Here is a 20,699-nt window from a genome sequence, read left to right as displayed (position 1 = left end):
TATGCATGAATTGAAGAATTTATGCACAAATTTTTATTTTTGCACAGTAGTTTAGGTCTTCTGTCACAGTATTTGTAATTCAATGATTACAGCCATTACTTTTTAATGTATGTGTATGTTTATTTGCATAATAACGTGTATTTGATACCATAATTACCATAGAATGATTTCTCTCCTCTGTCATGTAGAAAAGCATTTTATTTTAAAAGGGAGGCGGCATGAAGTCTATGGCTTAGCCAATGTGGATCACATTAAAGGGATACTACACCCAAACATGAAAGTTCGGTCTACAGTTACTCACGCTTATGTTGTGGAAAATCTATAAAGAAAAAATCTGATGAAAGATATTTGGAAGACAGGAAACAATGATGTGCAACAGTTTGCTCAAAAATAAGCCTCTGCTCCTCATTATTTGCACTTAATTTGTAGTGTGCACTACTAACTTGTGTATATTTACAAATTTAACAATTATTCTTCAAGCCTCCTCACCTTTTTTGCTCAGAGCTGCCTCACATTCAATATTGATAGGCCTCATCAACAGACCAAACGCAGTATTTGAGCTGTCAATCATGAGACAGCTGTGTGATCTGTATCGATCGCGTTTTTCACTGTGGACGCGTGCAATTGCGCGTGTATAGCTGTCATTGCGGTAATATTAGGCCAATGAAAGAGTGTGTGGCACATGTACGCTTGTATTTACGGTAACATCAGCAACAACAGAGAAGCTGCGCTAACCGAGCAGATTTTTGAAGGTAAAAATACACAATGTTTTTTTTTTCAGGTTATTTTAACTGTTATAGATGATACTAAATCACGGTCGTATGTTTATCAATTGTATTCAACGATAAAGACCTCTACTAGCCTTCTGCAAATACATAATAAAGGTTATTTGTTAAAGGGGTCATATGGCACGAGTACGTGTTTTTCTTTGACTTTGGTGTGTTATAAGTTGCCCCATGTATTACTACATGTACATTCATGTATTAGACATGTAGAACTGCTAAAATAAAAAAAAAAGATGCATTTTATCTAAAAGGGTATGCGAACCCTGCCTGAAACGCCTCGTGTCCATGCCGCGAAGACACTGTGTGTTTAGTTGGGAAAAGAAAGACTCGTTGTTTGCCAAAAGATGAGACCTGGTAGAGATATTAAGACCGGCTATGCGCGAAAACTTTGTTTAAAAATGGGGCCATTCCTACCATTAAAACTTCGCTGCATTTTTCATTGTAAAAGACTTTGTTACGGACTAACGCGAGTTTGTTGTGTGTTTGCGATCTGCAAATTCAGACACTCGCGGAACATGAAAAAAGACAACATTAGTCCTAATAATCAGTAATGTTCCAACTAGAGGCAACAAATCTAGTGTTTATAATGTATTTTTGTTTAGTATTTATTTGGGGTTTATTGTCTTTGTTGAGTCGCGAAGAGATGTTGCGAAACACTGGTTGATCATGAAGCGCTCGCGCTTTTTATTATGTTACCATTCCCTGCTGTAATGCGAGCTTGTTTCTTTCTCACACAAACTCCGTATGATGTATATACATTTTTGTTAATTGTCTTTATAACGTCGTATATAAAAGGTAAAACGGTTAGCTGTAGTTTTTAACTATTTAACATAATATATTTTTAATAAAACCTTACCAATCCTTTACATCCTGCTCAAGTCACGCTGGCAATGGTCATGCGTAATTCATGTTGTGTCCTCAACTAACATCCCTACCAGTGTTGGGTGTAACTAGTTACTAAGTAATTAGTTACTGTAATTTAATTACTTTTCTCTTGAAAAAAGTAAAGTAAGGGATTACTCATATGTTTTCTGTATTTTAAATACAGTTACTTTTGATTTAATTAAACTAAATACTTTGTTAAATATATACGTGTGCAATAGCGTAATTGACTTCAAAATTCAAAGTCTAACTTTAAAATCTGTGCTTTAATGATAATTCTCACATTTGTAGTACTTTGGTCAGTTAATATTATTATTTGAATGAATTCAATAAGCTGTTTCATGTATATTCTTAAATCAATTAACTAATAAAGGTCGATGTAGGATATAGAAAGTAATTAGTAATGAGTAACTAAATACTTTTTGGACAGAGTAATGTGGACAGTAATCTAATTACACTATTGAATATGTAATGAGTAACTAGTAATTAATTACTTTTTCAGAGTAACTTACCCAACATTGATCCCTACTTATAACGTTAAAGCATTGTTTTCTATGAAAAAGTACTTACTTTTTGGTGTATAGCAGCAAAGCAATATATACGCATTGTGATCTACACGCTAAGAACGTGGTTAACAGTTACCCACATTAAATTTAAGCTCACCTTGAAGTATTTCTTAATTCATTATTTCAACATGAACATACTATGATTTGGCCCATACTGATGTACTGACGTACATTTAATTTAGGACAAGTAGTATGCAAATGTGGATGCCTTTTTTTTGTTAAAATATTGTGTTGTAAATTTAAAAATGTATTTATTTTGGCAGGTGTTGTCCACCGTACCACACAGATATGTTTAGTGAAGCCATGAATGAATAAACCTCAAATCTTGTATTGCTAGAAATGTCCAGTAGTTTGCAGAGGAACAAGACTTTCTCTTCAAAAATAAATCAAAGGAGGAAAGAAGACGAGCCTTTCACCTGCCCTCAGTGTGGAAAGAGTTTCAAACAGAAAAGTCATCTTGAGGTGCACATGAAAATTCACAGTAAAGAGCGCGGATACCCGTGTCCTCAATGTGGAAAAAGTTTGACAAGGAAATCATCGCTTAAGGTGCACTTGGGAATTCACTCTGAAAAGCGCCCATACACATGTCCTCAATGTGAAAAGAGTTTCAAATGGAAATCATCACTTAAAAAGCATGTGAGAATTCACAATGGAGAGCGCCCATACACATGCCATCCTTGTGGAAAGAGTTTTATACAGAAAAATCATCTTAATGTCCACATGAGAATTCACACTGAAGAGCGGCCATACACATGTCCTCAGTGTGGAAAGGGTTTCAAACGCAAAACAACGCTTGAGCAGCACATGCGAATTCACACTGGAGAGCGCCCGTTTGTGTGTCCTCAGTGTGGAAAGAGTTTCGCACAGGAAAATAATCTTATAGCACACGTGAGAATTCACACTGAAGAGCGGCCATACACATGTTCTCAGTGTGGAAAAAGTTTCAAACGCAAATCAGCGCTTGCGGATCACATGAGAATACACACTGGAGAGCGCCCATACGTATGTTCTCAGTGTGGAAAGAGTTTCATACAGAAATCAAATATTGAGACGCATATGAGAATTCACACTGGAGAGTGCCCATACACATGTCCTCAGTGTGGAAAGAGTTTTACAAGCAAAAGTAATTTTGAGGGACACAGGAGAGTTCACACTGGAGAGCGCCCGTACGCATGTCCTCATTGTGAAAAGAGTTTCAAACAAAAGGCAAGTCTAGAGTTGCACAAGAAAATTCACACTTGAGTGTCTTCGAACATGCGTTTAACGCGGAAAGAGTTGTTACCATAAGAGTAAGAAAATCATGAGTTTGTTTCTCCATGCTTCCAATGCATTTAGGTCACACAGTAATTCAGAGCTATATTTATGCTCTACAATGCAAAATGTACTGTATTAAGGATAAAGCTAGTTACAAATGGGGAATTAGATGTGATGCAGAGTGACTAAATCTTGTTGTTTTCTTAGAATCTTTATTTTATATTCACAGTTCTCACCTGCACGAAACATGAAGTCATCAGTCTTAAAGGGATAGTTTACCCACAAATGAAAATGTTGTCATCATTTACTCGCCTTCAGGTACAAATCTCTACACATTTCTAAGTTCTGCTGAATGCAATGGACAATATTTGGAAGAATGTCAGTAACCAAACACATCCCGTCCCCCGATTTACTGGCAGAGTAGGGAAAATACATACTGTGTGGGAGACAATTGGAAATGATATCTGTTTGGTTACTGACTCTCTTCCAAATATCTTTGTTTGTGTTCAGCAGAACAAAGAAATGTATCCAGGCTTGGAACAACCTGAGTGTGAGTAAATGTTGACAGAACTTTCATTTTTGGTTGAACTCTCCCTTTAAGATAATAACACACTGAATCCCTGTGTGACTGATAGATTCTGTATAATTTATAAAAAATATTCACAAACACCTGTCCTTTGTGGTTGTTTAACATCTCTCACCATTTAATACATCTAATAATATAAAAATAAATAATAAAAAGTCAGACCGCGGGATTTCAGTTGTAATCATGAAACATCAGCGATCTCGTTTTTGACTGCGGACAAGTGGGAGTGCGCGTGTATAACTATCATTAAGGCAATATCGGTCAACGAAAGAGTTTGCGGCCCGTTTAACAGTATTTACGGTAATATCATTACACCGGAGAGCGCCCATACACATGTCCTCAGTGCGGAAAGAGTTTCATACAAAAAACTAGTCTAGAGTTGCACAAGAAAATCCACACTGGACAGGGTTCATGAACATGCCTTCAGTGTGGAGAGAGTTTTCACTCTAAAATGTAGATTTGCTGTTAATCAACCAATCAAAATGTTGACATTATTTCTTCAGTAGAGCAGTAATGATTTTTAGCTGCAACCTGTGTTATAATATAGACATAAATGAGATTATTGTTTAAAATTCAATTCACAAATGAGTCTAAAAAGCATTGCCCAGACCTCTTTTGATTTAATATTTGCAATGTTTATTTTTTTATAATAATATTTGAATAAACTGAATATTTAAAATTTATCTATGTCTCTGTGTCAGACACCCAACATTGACATCAAAGTCCAGTAAAAAAAAGCGCTTGTTTGTTTCTTTTTGCGTTTAATCCATATAGGTCACAAAGTAATTCAGAGCTTTATTAATGATCTTTAATTAAGATATAATTAATAAAATCTACAGTGCAAACTGTAATGTATTGAAGTACAAAGCTGTTTAAAGATGGGGATTTAGATGTGAAGCAGAGTGACTAAATCTTGTTGTTTTCTTAGAATCGTTATATTATATTCACAATTCTCATCTGCATGTAAATATGAAGTCATCAGTCTTAAGAATTAATTTGTGACAATAATAGTAATACACTCAATCCAAGTGCCACAGCTGTAAAGTTACTGACACATTGTGTGTAATTGATTGGAAATATTCACAAACGCCTGTCAGTGATGGTTGTCTTTCGCCATATAAAAAAATCCATCAAATCAGAATCACTTAATTCCTGTGTAAGTATGTTTTTTGTAGCTGTACGTAAATTGAAAATAGTCCAAAATGAATGTGTGGTGATGGTGATGCATGACGCTTTCCTGTAGCTCAGTGGTATGAGCATTACATTAACAAAGCAAGGTTGTGGGTGCGAGCCCAGGGGATTGCAAAAACCTATGTAAAATGTATGGGATAAATCAATGTAAGTCGCTTTGGATAAAGCCTAATGCCTAGACAAATGCCTGAAATGTAAAGGTGTTATAGGGCTTAAACACGCTAGGTGTCGCTGTGATTCCTTGACACTGAGCCCTTCATTAACCGTATGAATTTCCTGCTAGCAACACTGTGCAATAATGATACATTTTTAATATTAATAATAATAAAACTCTGTGCAATAATAATAGATAAAGTGCTATATTAATTATATCCTACAGATAATACACTGTCTATTTTTATACAACTATTTCTGTAAATTATATTTCATTCTGCTGTATATAGCACATACATTGTACTACAAGAGTCTATTCAATTTTTTTACTTGTACATATTTACATACACACATAGCTTCACTCTCTCTATCTTTATCTTATGTTTATTGTATAGTATTTCTTAATTTTTTATGCCCAAAGGTCTTTATTTAAATCATCTGTAAAACACGCTAGAAAGTGAGTAATTCAAGTAAATAGGGATTACGTTCGCCAGATTACAAAGCGAGTAGCTGCGTCCCAAATCAAGTACTTATGCAGTATTCTTTGCCATTTTAGTAGTATAAATAGTGTGAGTAGTGCGTTCACATTGAAAATCTTCAAAAAATAAGTGCGCTTTAATGACCCGGATGATGCACTTCTTCAACCCAAAATATGAAGTGTTGAACATGGACACTTCACGCACTCAACAACAGTCGACGTTTCGCTAAGGTAGCGGATGGTAGGCATGGTTTAGAGGCTGATCATGCAAAACTTTCCTCTCTAATATATTGCTGGACAACACTACATTAAATGTACAATGTACAAGTTGATTTTTATTCATACGCATTGTGCCTTGCGATGTTTAAGGATGTCATTTGGGACAGCGCTAGGGATTTTTCCCCCGTTTAGTTCGAATATCACATTGTACACTCATATTTGCTGTGAACATACTACATCACAAGTAACCTCACTTCAACATTGACTGGATTTTTTAAGCATTGTATTTTAGCCATGCATCATATCTTTCCATAATTTGCTTACCCGGAGTGTTGTTGCGGATGAGGCAAGGGTCTCCAGCTTTTAGTTAAGCTAACTGTTAGCTAAAGCTAACTAAAGTTTTGTGAGGTTGAGACTAAACTTTATAGTTTTCAGTAGTATAATATATTAACATTATATTGCATTATATTATAATCCTGACGGTAGGGCTGTCAGAGAAAATCTCAAGTGATTTATGGACAGCTTTTGAGTGAAGTACAGGAAAATGCTGCTGCATCCGAAAGCCAGATGGCGCTCTCGTGCGGAAACTCCAAATACGCACTGCAGAGGAAAACCATAACGCGTTCTAGAATCTAGGAAATGTCTATCGACATCTTTTTATCTTTTTATCACTGTTACTCAAGCCTAATTTTTGTGATAATAAAGAATAATTAAAATATCAATGTCACGAAACAGAAGGAAAATTGACCGGCTTGTGCTGTATCATTATACAGAGCCCGATGTAAAGTTTTTTTTCCAAAATCAGCCAAAATTATGTACATTTGTTTAACCTTATTAGCCTATTTTATAAATGTACAAGCTACTTTAATGCATTAATACTATTTATGAAGTGTACCTTTGAAAGTTAACCATGGTATTTGTCTAGTAAAAAGTAACAGAAAATGTATAATTTACCATTATACTTTAACAAATATAGTTTAACTGTGACATTAGTTCTAAGATTTAACCTTTTTTATTGCAACGTTTTTTGAAAGTTGTTAATATGAAAATGTACTTAAATAGTTTGCAGATCTGTTCCTCCATACCACAGAGAGACATACAAGAATAATTCTTATAATCCTTCAAGTGAAGCTAATTCAGTGTGACACGATTTTGTGAAGAAAAATAGAATTGTTAAAAAGAAGGAGTGATCCAGACCCATGTAGAATGAAACATGAAGATATTCAGATACAAAGAGGTTGGTGTCCATTCTTGAATGATTGGTGAGGCTTTTTGTCATTTAAATTTTGCTCATTGGATTTGTATAGCCAATTTTAACGATATAGCCAATTTTTATGGGGTTGTATTAAATTTGTGTATGGTCTGTTTTCGTAGATGTAGTTTACATCTTTTCTCATGTAAAGAATAAGCATCTAAATGCAACCCTGATTTTCCCTAATAAACTTTCTCAAAGGCTCATTTATTATAACATCAACTTGGTCTCCTGCCTCCTTTCCCCTCTTCATCTCTGACAGAAGACATTTAAGTCTGCAGGATATTTAGATTCAAAGCTTTTTTTATTCACAATAACAGGATGGTATCATTTTGGATCAATAACAACATAGTAAAATGTTTGCATACTATCTGTCCTTATTAATATTATAACCTTGTTTTGTTAAGAGATGTTGATGTGAAAATATTTATTTTGGCAGGTCTGATCCACCAAATCACACAGTGATGTTCAGTGAAGCCGTTAACAAAAAATATCTAAATCTTTATTTGTTAGAAAGATCTTTTGAGTAGTTCACATAAGAGCAAGACTTTCTTCCAAAAAAGAAAGCAAATAACAGAAGCAGGCAAGCCTTTCACATACCCTATAAGTGTGGAAAGAGTTAAGACAAATGACGTCATGAGGAGCACATGAAAAGGTTATTGACGAAGTTGTCCTTAAGCCACTACTGCAGGGTTTCAGCTTTGAGCTTTGTTTCAGTGACAAAAATTAATAATATGCGCCAGAACACTGAAACGTTTGAAGTTAACAGCGTCAGTTTCATGTTTATGTTGTGTAAAAAAAATTAAATGTGCTACTGCATCCATACCTAAATATAATTAAAATGATCACATACATCTGTCGGTGGTGGTTCTCTAACATTTGTTTCAAGGCAGCGATAACTCAGCGATAATTTTCCTGTTATTGCTTTGATTTATAAACTAATGATAATAAAAAATAAAAACTCTGAGTGCTTCTGGACCACTGTTTACAAATTGCGATGTGATTTCCATGGTTATCTGAGGGCTAATTCCTCAATTTATATAACCCAAGTGACGTGTCTGTCTATTTAATTTTCAGAATTGTAAGTCAGACTACTTAGAAAAGTAACAGCTCATGTCTTCTCAACAAACCGCAGGTTTTCAGCGATTATTAAACAGCAGTGTGAGCTAGCGTTTTTGACAGCGAACAAGTGAGTTTGCCACGTAATATGACATATTTTCAGGTTATTTAGCAGTAGTTGACACTAATTCAGGGTCGTGTGTTTCTTAATTTGATCTATTTTTAAGGACCTCTTTGGTTGTTGTTGCCATGATGAATTATAATATTAGAGCTTTAATTGTGTTTTTTTACACATTTTTATGGTGCACATGCTTAACTTATCTCCCATTTTTCTTATAGAATATGACCTAACAGTATGTTTTTGTTATGAAGAACCTTTTATGGTGTGTTGCAAAGCAATATACACATTGTGACACACAAACATGAAAAGAAAGTGCTTAACAGTTACACATTAAAATATTTCCTCATTCATTATTTATTACTAAATTACTTACAAATACTAGGATCTGAAACAGCATTTTTTAGACCAACACGCCCATGGGCACAAAAATGAGTGCAAATGCATTTGCTATTTTCCAGGACGGGAAAAAGAGAACTGCGTTGGGCTGAAACTAGCAAAAACACTTGCGCCGCGTTGAGCCGGGTGTACGATAGGGCCTAGCAGGCCTTGTTCCTGCCAGGTGTAAAAGCTAGGATATATCCTGGGTGGGCATTTACCACACAATAGCAGCAAAAACGAAAAAGAAAAACAAATGTTTTATGAAATAACCCTTATTTTTTATTTTTTATTGCAGACTGTCCCTTAAGGTTTGCTTTTGTTGGAATTTAACATACATTGCAATATATGACTTCATTACATATGGGATTTAAATGATTTATGATGTTACAAAAAAAACACGCTTTCATTACAGAAGACTGAGAGATTTAAACAAAATAACTATTGCCTTTTATATAATGTACTAGTTGTAGTACTAAAGTATAGTTGTCTTTTATAAAGGGTTTGATTTTATAGATGTTTTACGCATTAATAAATCTGTTATGTAAACCGGACATAAATATAAGCCTAAAAAGTTGGATAAGAACAATCCCCATCACTGAACGATCACTGACTTCTGTCTAATTTGGCAAAAAATCCTGTTTTAATTAATGAATCTTTTACACTGCAATAAGGTTCGTGAGCGTGCAGCGCGCCTAAACTAAACTATATGGCACAATGTTTCGCTACCACCTGCAACATGAATTGGGGTGATTGGGCTTTGGAATATGGAGCATTCAGTCATTCTGACGGTCAACAGGTAAAAATCAAGCCTATTGCAACAAGCAAATGATAGCTGTTTGTTAACAGCACAAAATAAGACTGCAAAAACTCCCGTTATAATAAATGAATCTACATGCTGTTTATAATAAACTCCTTTGCACTGAATTTTGCTTCCACCATAGTATGTAGCATGATTCTCTGTCACAAACTAAAGACGATACGTGAGTGAAGAGTAGCGTTGCTTCCATCCAATAGAAAAATACTGCAATTTTTATTTTCATTGGGTGGGCAAGACAGACGTTTAGGGCCTGCCCATGCCAGGAGCCGGCCCAGTGTGTTTGTTGAAGTGTGTGTCATCAGATCAGTATGGAGTTCAGTTCTCTTCTTCTAGTACTCTTTGAGTATTATCTTCTTCTCTCTGTATTTTACTGCACATCTCTTGAAGTCACATTGTGTACGACATTAGGCCATTTGTTGTTCCTGTATTTTTTGTATCTTTTCATGCAGCTCAGAGTTTAAATCTTTACAGAAGGTCCAAACAGAAGTAGGTATTTAGTACATGGGTTCAGATAAGGGAAATACATACCAGTTTGCCAAATCATGTGGTTTACGGTCACACAGCCTTGAATGGAATCAGCTGCACATTACAGTACACCCTTAAATCTCTCAAAATCTCACCAGAGGAGGATTAAACAACTCTGAAAACCTGAAGTTATCATTATTACAAACTAGTTTGTCTTCATTTCTTTTTATACATTAATGAGAATGAACAGAGGTTTCAGTCTAGTTAACGTTGATGATTTATTTTGTCTGAAGTCGATTTGATTCAATTCAAGTTTATTTGTATGGTGCTTACACTGTTGCAAAGTGATGTTATGGTGATAGCATGTCCTTTTGTTAGAAACTTGTAAGAGACCATTGTGCTTTTAAAACAAATTTGGTTTTACCAACCTCTACTTTACTGTGAGAAGTTTTGTGAAAGTATTAAACTGTGTTCTGCAAATATCTAAACTTAAATCTATCTTGGGCACCTCTGGTAACACTTTTCACAGGAACATGTATGTCATTATTTGTCAGTGTTGAAATAGCGAGAGGGGAAGGTTGGGTCATTGTGGTTTCAGTTCTGTGGAATTAACCAGTGTCTATAAGGAACAGCAGTTGTTTAGTAAATAAATAATTTTTTTCTTTTAATTTACAAGTATTGTTATATTTTTTAAAATGAAGATCTTAGGGCATCTTAAAGGGATAGGCCTACCCTACACAAAAATGAAAATTCTGTCATGGATTACAGGTTTTCCAAACCTGTACAAGTGTCTTTGTTCTGTTGAACACTAAAAAAAGATATTTGGGAAACGTTAGCATCTGAGACTTTTTAGGACATCATTGACTTTCACTCCTACTTCTGGGTGCCCCAGAACTGTTTGCTTTCCTAAATTCTTCAAAGTATTTCATTTTGTGTTCATACTGAAATTAGTAAAATCAGTAACTCAAATTACTGAGAACAAATGCCTTTACTTTACATGCATGTCATTCTTACGGTTGTCTGGATTATGAGTCTCAGCGTGGCATTGAATTTAGCCTTACTGTCATAATATGGACTCTCGAATTTTCTAAGGCCTGCTGTCTTTGCTTGGGTCTGTCTGTCAGTCGTGACAGACATGAACGGCTCAAGAGCTCAGTTCACTGTTGATCCACTTCAAATGTTTTTCTAACACTTGTTGTATTAATGCACAGGTAAACTTTAAGTTAAGCAAGGGTGCTGCTCAACACTGATAATGCTCATAAAATATGTATTTATTTACAGATGGTTTATCAGCCCCATGTTGAAAGTTTTTCTCTTTGTTCTTTACAGCGCTGATTTCAAACACCCACTTTAAAGAAACTAAAGGCGAGTCATTTTAATTCATTTATTAGATCAGGTTATTGATACAAACCATCTAATAAAATAAATAAATAGTTCATTTAGATCACTTGTAGACTGAGACAAATTAAAGGTCAAGTGCATGAAATTTTAAGGAATTTATCAGTGAGGTTGCAAATTGTAACCTATAGCTCACTCCACCACACTATAAATGATATAACATGCAAAGGTCGGGGCAGGCACCTTTGTGTTTATATTTAGCTGTATTGTACAATACTTTGGAGCAACGTTGTGTGAAAGTGCTCAATATATAAAGAAAGAAAGATAGATAGATAGATAGAAAGATAGAGAGAAAGGCAGCAGAGGTTCCAAAATGATAAAAAGCCAAAACAAAAGTATTACAATAGCCGAACTCTCAGAAATGCAGTGGGACACGAACAAGACTTCGCTATGACTGAAAGTAGGCCTAAAACCAGGGTTTAAATAGGCAGAGAGACACAATTTAAATTAAACACAGGTGGGAGGGATTAACATAATAAACCCAGCAATGAATTACGGGAATTGTAGTTTGAGCTAACAGACGTTACACAAGGGGACCGCATGTGTGTAGATAATTCTAAAGTAATAAAAACTTAATGCTTCATTATGTCAGGTCTTTATATACCCCTAAAGACATAGTTATGTATAATATTTTGCATTTTTGTCAATAGCTCCTCCAAAAAGTCACACATTGGACCTTTATGTTTTCTATGTTATTCTGAAATGATGAGAGCTTTTAGACTGTTGTCATTGTTGTCTGTCATTCTTACATTGTTTTACAAACCCCTTGTATTTTTAACGAGGAATGATCTATTGCTTATGATAAAAACGCAGAACTTTTATCGCAGTATTTTAGCTGAATACATTTTTTGTAAATCATTTATGAAACCTTTCTTTGGTAATTGCATGCATTGGTTTAAATCGTTGTAATTGGTTTAAACAGTTATACACATAAATCTTGAGTTATGACTCATTTTTACTGCCTATTGGATGCAATTATATCCTTGCCAGTTTTTAAATGTTTTTGTTTTAACAGATATCAAACCAACTCTGACTGTTCAGCCACAGAGTTCAGTGTTCACTGGAGACAGAGTTATTCTGAACTGTGTCGTGGATCAGTCCACCGGATGGGAGTTTACATTCATCAACTCTACAAACCGTGAACAATTTCAACCTTCAGGAACTAAAACAATCAGTTCTGTGCACGTCTCTGATGCAGGAGAGTACAAGTGCAGAGCCAGAAGAGGAGAAAAACTCCAGAATTACACACAATACAGTGACCCAAGAACAGTGACAGTAGAGGGTGAGTATCTTTACTCAAATAATACACTAATTTGAGATCCCAGCAAACATTATTTCTGAATATTGGCATAGAGGATAAAACCTGTCATCTGGGTACAGCCGTTCGGTTACCAATGTTCTACAAATGATCTGGTTCTTGTTGATTTTCATCAGATTATCATTTTTGGCTTGTGAAAAAATGTGTATGGTTGATCAGCCCTTTACAGCGTATTCTGGAAAATATAAAAGTTATATTTCCTTTTCCTGCACAAGCCATTCATGTTCTTTTTCAACAACGTCAACATTGTTGGTGTGTGGTAACACCGGGAATCCATTATTGCAAAAAATTAATTGCAGATGATGGTTTTAACACAGGTAAAAGTTTGAAAGCATGATTTGTTCCATGAAGTCGTTCAGTTAAGTTCACACAAATTGAAAATAAAACTGTGTTCAACAAACCCTAGCTCTTAACTCTTCTTTTCTTAATCCTTATTTGTGCAACCGACCCCAAGTCATTCATTATTTAACAGTATTTAAAGTGTAAATTGTTTGTCATTGTACAGAAAGACCAAATGCTCTATTGTCGGTACAGCCTGGTGATCATTCATACAGTGAAGAAACTGTCACTCTGACATGTGTCATCAATGGGGAAACATCAGTCAATGAATGGCAGTACATCTTTTATAAAGATTCAAATGATTACATTGTCGTATATCAAAAAATATTTACAATCAATCGTGTTGTTGAGACTGATGCAGGTGAATACACCTGTAGAGGAAGAGAGATCAGTGGGTTGCGATCCTCACACACCAGTGATGCAGTTACACTGACAGTGTCAGGTGAGAGTGTATATCGTCATCATTCACAATATATAATCGTCCTGAACTTGTCATATTTTATTTCTTTTTTTCTTTTAGTTCACCAGATACTAAAGCCATGACTAAATATTGCATTATCTTTACAGCTTCACCCCGAGCTAGAGTGAGTGTAACACCAGACACATCTGTGTTCACTGGAGAGACAGTCACTCTGAAGTGTGAGATAGAAGAACAATACAGATCATTAGACTGGAGATATCTGTGGTATAAAGACACTGAAGTGTTGAGATCTGAGCGTTACACTGTAAACACAAACACTCTCACTATCAGTATAGTTACTCCGTTGGATAGGAATGAGTTCTGGTGTAGAGGTGCTAGAGATGAAAGACCACAAACCTCAACCAGCCCTGTTTTATATCTTAATGTGATGGGTGAGTTAAGTATCACTGTTACAATAGAAGAATACAATATAAATTGTGTGGTTTAGTAATAAGAAACGCAGAAACGCAAGTCTCAGAATTTAAGAATTTAACCTCATTTTCTACATTTTCTCAGATTTACCCAGAGCTACAGTGAGAGTAACACCAGACACACCTGTGTTCACTGGAGAGACAGTCACTCTGAAGTGTGAGATAGAAGAACAATACAGATCATTAGACTGGAGATATCTGTGGTATAAAGACAGTACTGCAGTTTATAATTCTCATCCTTACACTGTAAACACAAACACTCTCACTATCAGTTCAGTTACTCAATCTGATCAGAGTCAGTTCAGGTGTGTAACAGAGATACATGGACGACCACAAACTTCTTCAAGCTCAAATATTTATCTCACAGTAAAGGGTGAGTTTAAGATCAATGTCTATTATATGGGAGAATTAAGACATGAGAATCTTGAATGTGTTTATTATCAAAAAACATTATGCCATTGGCTGTGTTGTATTAATATTTGTGTCAACCTGATTTTCTTCTTTATTCAGATTTACCCAGAGCTACAGTGAGAGTAACACCAGACACACCTGTGTTCACTGGAGAGACAGTCACTCTGAAGTGTGAGATAGAAGAACAATACAGATCATTAGACTGGAGATATCTGTGGTATAAAGACAGAACTGAAGTTTATAATACTCATCCTTACACTGTAAACACAAACACTCTCACTATCAGTTCAGTTACTCAATCTGATCAGAGTCAGTTCAGGTGTGTAACAGAGATATATGGACGACAACAAACTTCATCAAGATCATCTGTTTATCTCACAGTAAAGGGTGAGTTTAAGATCATTGTCTGTAAAATTGGAGAATAAAGACAAAAACATCTTAAATGTGTTAATTATTAAAAACATTATGCCAATGGTCATGTTTAATTAATATTTGTATCAACCGTATTTTCATATTTCTTCAGCTTTACCCAGAGCTACATTGACAGTAACACCAGACACATCTGTGTTCACTGGAGAGACAGTCACTCTGAAGTGTGAGATAGAAACACATCACAAGAACTGGAGATATCTGTGGTATAAAGACAGAACTGAAGTGTTGAGCTCTGAGCATTACACTGTAAACACAAACACTCTCACTATCAGTTCAGTTACTCAATCTGATCAGAGTCAGTTCTTGTGTGTAACAGAGATACATGGACGACCACAAACTTCACAAAGAAGCTCTGCTGTTCATCTCACTGTGATGGGTGAGTTTAATATCAGTGTGTGAATGTAACGGGAGACTTAAAACAAGAGTATATTGAATATGCTACAGTATATCATAAATATTTTGCCAGTGGTTGTTTTGTTTTAACGTTTAGCTATTGTCTTCTTTCCTCAGATTTACCCAGAGCTACAGTGAGAGTAACACCAGACACATCTGTGTTCACTGGAGAGACAGTCACTCTGAAGTGTGAGATAGAACAATACAGATCATTAGACTGGAGATATCTGTGGTATAAAGACAGAACTGTGAATCCAGTGTTTTCTTCAGACTCAAACATCTTCACCATCAGTTCAGCATCTGATCAGGATGAGTTCTGGTGTAGAGGAGAGAGAGCTGGACGCCCCTCATCCTCACAGGACAGTGATCATGTGACTCTCTCTGTTAAAGGTCAGTCATGACTGTAATAAAGACTCAGAGAGAAGCAGATGAACTCTGAGATTCTTCAGCATCTGAATGTGTTTTATTCTCCTGCAGGATCAAAACCAAAAGCTGAACTCACATCAGATACTGAAGGATCTGTACTGACGGGAAACACAGTGACTCTGACGTGTCGCATGAATCAGTTCACTGGATGGAAGTTTTACTGGTATCAACACACACAGAACACGGAGAAGACGACAACAGATACAAACACCTGCATGTCCAATGTTAGAGTTTCAGATGGAGGTCAGTACTGGTGTAGAGCTGGAAGAGGGAATCCAGTCTATTACACAGACTACAGTGATGTTCTGTGGATCAATGTTACAGGTGAGAGATTATGGACCACAATTAGCTCAGATGCTATATTTAATCTGACTGTCTGTTTTATGTTGTTCTGTCACAATTCTTCAAAGGGATACATTCCTATAGTGTATCTAAAATTAACATCTATGTATCCGTGTACACTTTGACAATAGTACATAAAAGGCTTTGATATGAATAAAAAGAAAAATTTAATAGAAAAAAAAACTTTTAAAAAACTAATCTGATGCTCAAAGATAAATTTTGAGTAATACAATTATAGACTACACAGGGTTTCTGATAAAGATTAAAGCTTTGTTTTTCTTCTCAGGTGTTTTTTCTTCAGTGTCTCTGATCATCAGACCCAACAGAACTCAACACTTCTCATCTGAATCTCTCTCTCTGAGCTGTGAGGATCACAGGAACTCTACTGGATGGACAGTGAGAAGATACACAAACACACTGGAAACTTGTTCATCATCATCAGTCAGATCTACAGGAACAGAATCTACATGTACAATCAGATCTCTCATCACATCTGACACTGGAGTGTACTGGTGTGAGTCTGAATCTGGACACAAACTTCATCCTGTTAATATCTCAATACACAGTGAGTTTATAATTCTGTATTTATTATCTTAACACAAAATATCACTTATATTACACTACATTACATTTGTTCCTCTGTTGTGTAGATGATGTGATTCTGGACAGTCCTGTTCATCCTGTGACTGAAGGAGATTCTCTGACTCTTCACTGTTTATATGGAGATAAAACCCCATCAAACCTCAGAGCTGAATTCTATAAAGATGGATCAGTGGTGCAGAATCAGACTACAGGATACATGATGATCATCTCTACAGTCTCAAAGTCACATGAGGGTTTCTACTACTGTAAACACCCAGAGAGAGGAGAGTCTCCAAAGAGCTGGATCTCAGTCACAGGTGAGCGAGTCTGTCATGTGATGTGAGATGAGTTTGTTATAGTTCAGATATTCTGTATGATAACTTGTGTTAAAACTGTTTCAGGATCATTTCAGGAGAAGATTTCTGTCCTCAAGATTCTCAGTTTTCTGCTGGCAGTTTGTCCATATCTGATAGTGACAGTCGTGCTGGTGTTCAAATGCTTCAGATTTAGAGAAGAAACATTGGTCTGATATGTTAGGTTGTTAATATACAAGGTTCTTTTTGAATTAAACAACAAAGTAGTCAATATGATCATTAACACTGGATGTGTCTGGATTATATCTGGAGAAATGAAGATTGATATCTGTATGTGGGGCTTTTGCTATGAATTCCGGGGATTGGGGTGTAAATCGGTTTGGGGGTGGACCTGTAGAATTAGGATCAGCTTTGAGTCTATTAGTGACAGTCCTGTCTATCTGATGTATATTTTGTATAAATTCGTTCAAACATGTGCTGGTCTGTTGAGGATGAATTTCCCTGTCATATCCTTGGTTTTCCAATCTTTTATTTTTTTTTATATCTTTTTTTTATTAATTTTGCTTGCTGTTGTCATCCTCTACTTGCTTTATAAAGTGTTTCTCTGGAAACTATGTGTATTATTAAAAGTGCTATTCAGAATTTTTATTGTCTCCTTTTTTTCACCGAGCGGGAATATATTTCTTTAAACAGACATGATCTTTGAAGTGGGTCTTATGATCAAGTTAATGAGTGTGCAAAATCTGACAGCAAAGAAACATGAGATAAAAAAATCAACTTTTTTGACTTGATTGAATAAAAAATAAAAAAATGGAAATCAACCCACAATGATACTGAAATAAATAAGTTGTTGTTAATTCAGATTCGGTTTATATTATATTTATAATTGAACTCTTATAACTAACATGGGATGATTTAAACAACGCTGGTATATTTCTGAAGACCTTTCTGCTCCAGTTACACAAATATTTGAACAAAATACAACCAACAAAAATGATTTTAATACTATTACTAAAAACACAACTATTATTAATTAAACTGAAACTGAAGATGCTATATGCTATATGCCTGGTAGGGTCTCCCAAGGCAAACAGGTCCTAGGCGACGGGTCAGACTAAGAGCGGTTCAAAATCCCTTATGATGACAAAGAATTGGAGGACCGTGATGTTGCCCGGCATGGCGCAGCCGGGCCCCACCCTGGAGCCAGGCCCGGAGTTGTGGCTCGGGGAAGTGTCTAGGGAGAGGGAAGTCTGGGCATCCCTGCTTAGACTGCTGCCCCCGCGACCGGCCCCGGATAAGCGGAAGAAAATGGATGGATGGACTGTAAGATGCTTTTGGACCAGTGTTTACATCTTGCAAAGAAATGTTCTTCAATGACTGATAGATTTGATCTTCTATTATAAAATGTTTTCAAATATGTTTGTAGGAGCCAAACTGTCTTATTTCCATGTTAGCCACTGAGTGGCGCTGTAAACACGGTGGTGCGTTTTATATTTAAGAGACTTGGCTACTATTGTTAGGCAGGTGTTTGACCCGGAAGGGCAAAAAGGTTTTTTTAACGTATTCGCAACAAGGCAAGTAACTCATGGACATTGTGAGCTTCACATGTCTGTAAGTACATTGTATTTAATTGGAATATGCACGTTGGTGTGGAGGCAATAAACTCTAAAGTGATGCAAATAAGAAATGGTCTGTTCGTTCTTTATAGAGATGAAACAAAGAGGCAAACAACAGTACACGAGTAAACCTTCCAATCCCGGGATTAAACAACTCTGTATCTTAAAGATTTAGACTGAGTTAAATGCTCTTACTATCTCTATTCCTAAACGAATCTATGAAAGTAGAAATACTTTAGAAAATAGACCTGTCAGTTTTGGTTACTCATTTTCTTCAAACACAATAAATCCATTAAATGAGAATGACAAGAAATGTATTTCTGTCTTAAATTTAAAGTACGATCTGCACAGCGGGCCTCGAACCGGGTCGGTCCGGCATGGGAGTCGGGCGCTCTAACGAGGAAACATGCTTAAAAGTGGTCACAAATTCATATAAGGTATGTCAAATAATGTTATACATTAAAATTAACTATATTAATATATTAGCTATATGAATATTAACTATACTATCTGAAATGGGTATACATTTACAAAAAAAGCGTAATTATTACATTTATGCATGTTTGAATATGATCGAAAGATGTCACGATGTGCAGGGGAGGAGAATAATGTGCGCGTCAGGTTTTTATGGTTAAAACATTTTGGAAAAGGAAACACATGTGTATCCTCACTCATGACTCCTCAGAAGGCCTCCTCGATCATCGCCTCCTCCCGGTGCAATTAGAGAATTGAGACGTTTTTAAAGATGGCTGTACTCGATCAGTTTCCGGGTCATAGAATGGAGGAAGGAGAAGTGAGGAAACTATGGAAGCATATGTGGTGCAAAATTCAATTTGCAATGCAATATTCAAAATGGCAATGCAATATTCAAAATGGCAATGCAATATTCAAAATGGCAATGTATTTCTGTATTTAAATTTACATTTTCCATTACTCCACATGTGCAAACTTTGGTGCAGAAGGAAAATGAAAATGAAATTATATTATTTACATTTGCCATTTCCAACAGCAGTCTTAATGTGTAATGTGCATACTTTTTAACGCTCTTTAAGTTGCAAAATTAAAATGAAAATGCATTACCGGATTGATTATACATATTTAAGTTAGTCAAGCAAAACTGTAGCAAAAAGAAAATTCTAATGTCATTTTCCCTTAATGCATTAACATTAACAGGTTGAACATTTGGGATTGCATTTACATTTACACACAGCGCGTTGAGTGGTGCAAAATTCAATGTGGACTTGAAAATGCATTTCGAGCTGACCACGCCCCCACCCCGGTACAGCGTCATTGCGTAAAGGCGGAGTCAGCATCGCTAGTTAAAGGCATGGATGTGCGGCTGCAAAGCTGATAAAACATTAAATTGCATGCACACGAATTTGAGCACAAAGAATAAAATTACTTGGGTGTTTTTTTAAGATGAGTACGTCTTTGTAGACGATAGAACTAGTAGCTACATTTCTAGAATTTCTGCCTTATCAAGCGGTGAGCACGCCTGTTGAATGTCTCATAATCACTTGACTTTCTCATACGCGTTTTCACCATGAACACATTCAGTATTTTGATTAATGTCTTTTTTGTCACAATATCTTCATACGATTGTTCAGAAATTGTCGTTTTGTGAGACCACTGTTCAGTAACTGTACAGTACAATCACAAACGCGATACATCCACGTGAAATACACCTCTGTACTGTGCTTCTTTCGTGCTGGAGAAAGTGTAAGGGGAGAGATTATGCACAAATACACATAAACATTGTCAAAGTGGAGATCTGCCCTTATGAAAATTAACATTGGTTTCTGATTCATCCGGATGCTGCAGTTTAGGCTGTGACAGATCCACTGAATAACTCGATTCCTGAAGTTAAGTAAATGTTGCACCACAAAAACAGTCAATATCTTAACATAATCATTCTGAAACAAAGACAACAAATACTGAACGTGTTTATGATGAAAACGTGTATGTGCAAGCGATTTAACGCTTTTATTATCTCTGCAGTCGAACGTGTTTTCCGCACCTCAAAACAACACA

General features: G+C 35.9%; 1 protein-coding gene and 1 pseudogene across 1 annotated transcript; both read left to right on the top strand.

The window, feature by feature from the left end:
• The first annotated feature begins 711 nt into the window (after positions 1-711).
• On the top strand, positions 712-4,756 carry LOC130426578 (gastrula zinc finger protein XlCGF8.2DB-like). The gene is made up of 2 exons (XM_056753434.1): positions 712-752; positions 2,497-4,756. Exon 2 carries the CDS (start codon positions 2,573-2,575, stop codon positions 3,473-3,475), a length of 903 nt encoding a protein of 300 aa, XP_056609412.1. The 5' UTR covers positions 712-752; positions 2,497-2,572; the 3' UTR covers positions 3,476-4,756.
• A 7,238-nt stretch (positions 4,757-11,994) lies between these two features.
• On the top strand, positions 11,995-17,267 carry LOC130425805 (obscurin-like; annotated as a pseudogene).
• Positions 17,268-20,699: the final 3,432 nt, after the last annotated feature.

The sequence above is a fragment of the Triplophysa dalaica genome, chromosome 7 (assembly GCF_015846415.1).
Source record: "Triplophysa dalaica isolate WHDGS20190420 chromosome 7, ASM1584641v1, whole genome shotgun sequence".
Taxonomy (NCBI): domain Eukaryota; kingdom Metazoa; phylum Chordata; class Actinopteri; order Cypriniformes; family Nemacheilidae; genus Triplophysa; species Triplophysa dalaica.
The sequence above is the reverse complement of the archived record's forward strand: the minus strand, read 5'-3'. Positions and strand labels throughout refer to the sequence as shown.

What these genes read in the sequence shown, in the direction of transcription:
- LOC130426578 (XM_056753434.1), top strand. Translation starts at nt 2,573, where the DNA reads ATGTCCAGTAGTTTGCAGAGGAACAAGACTTTCTCTTCAAAAATAAAT.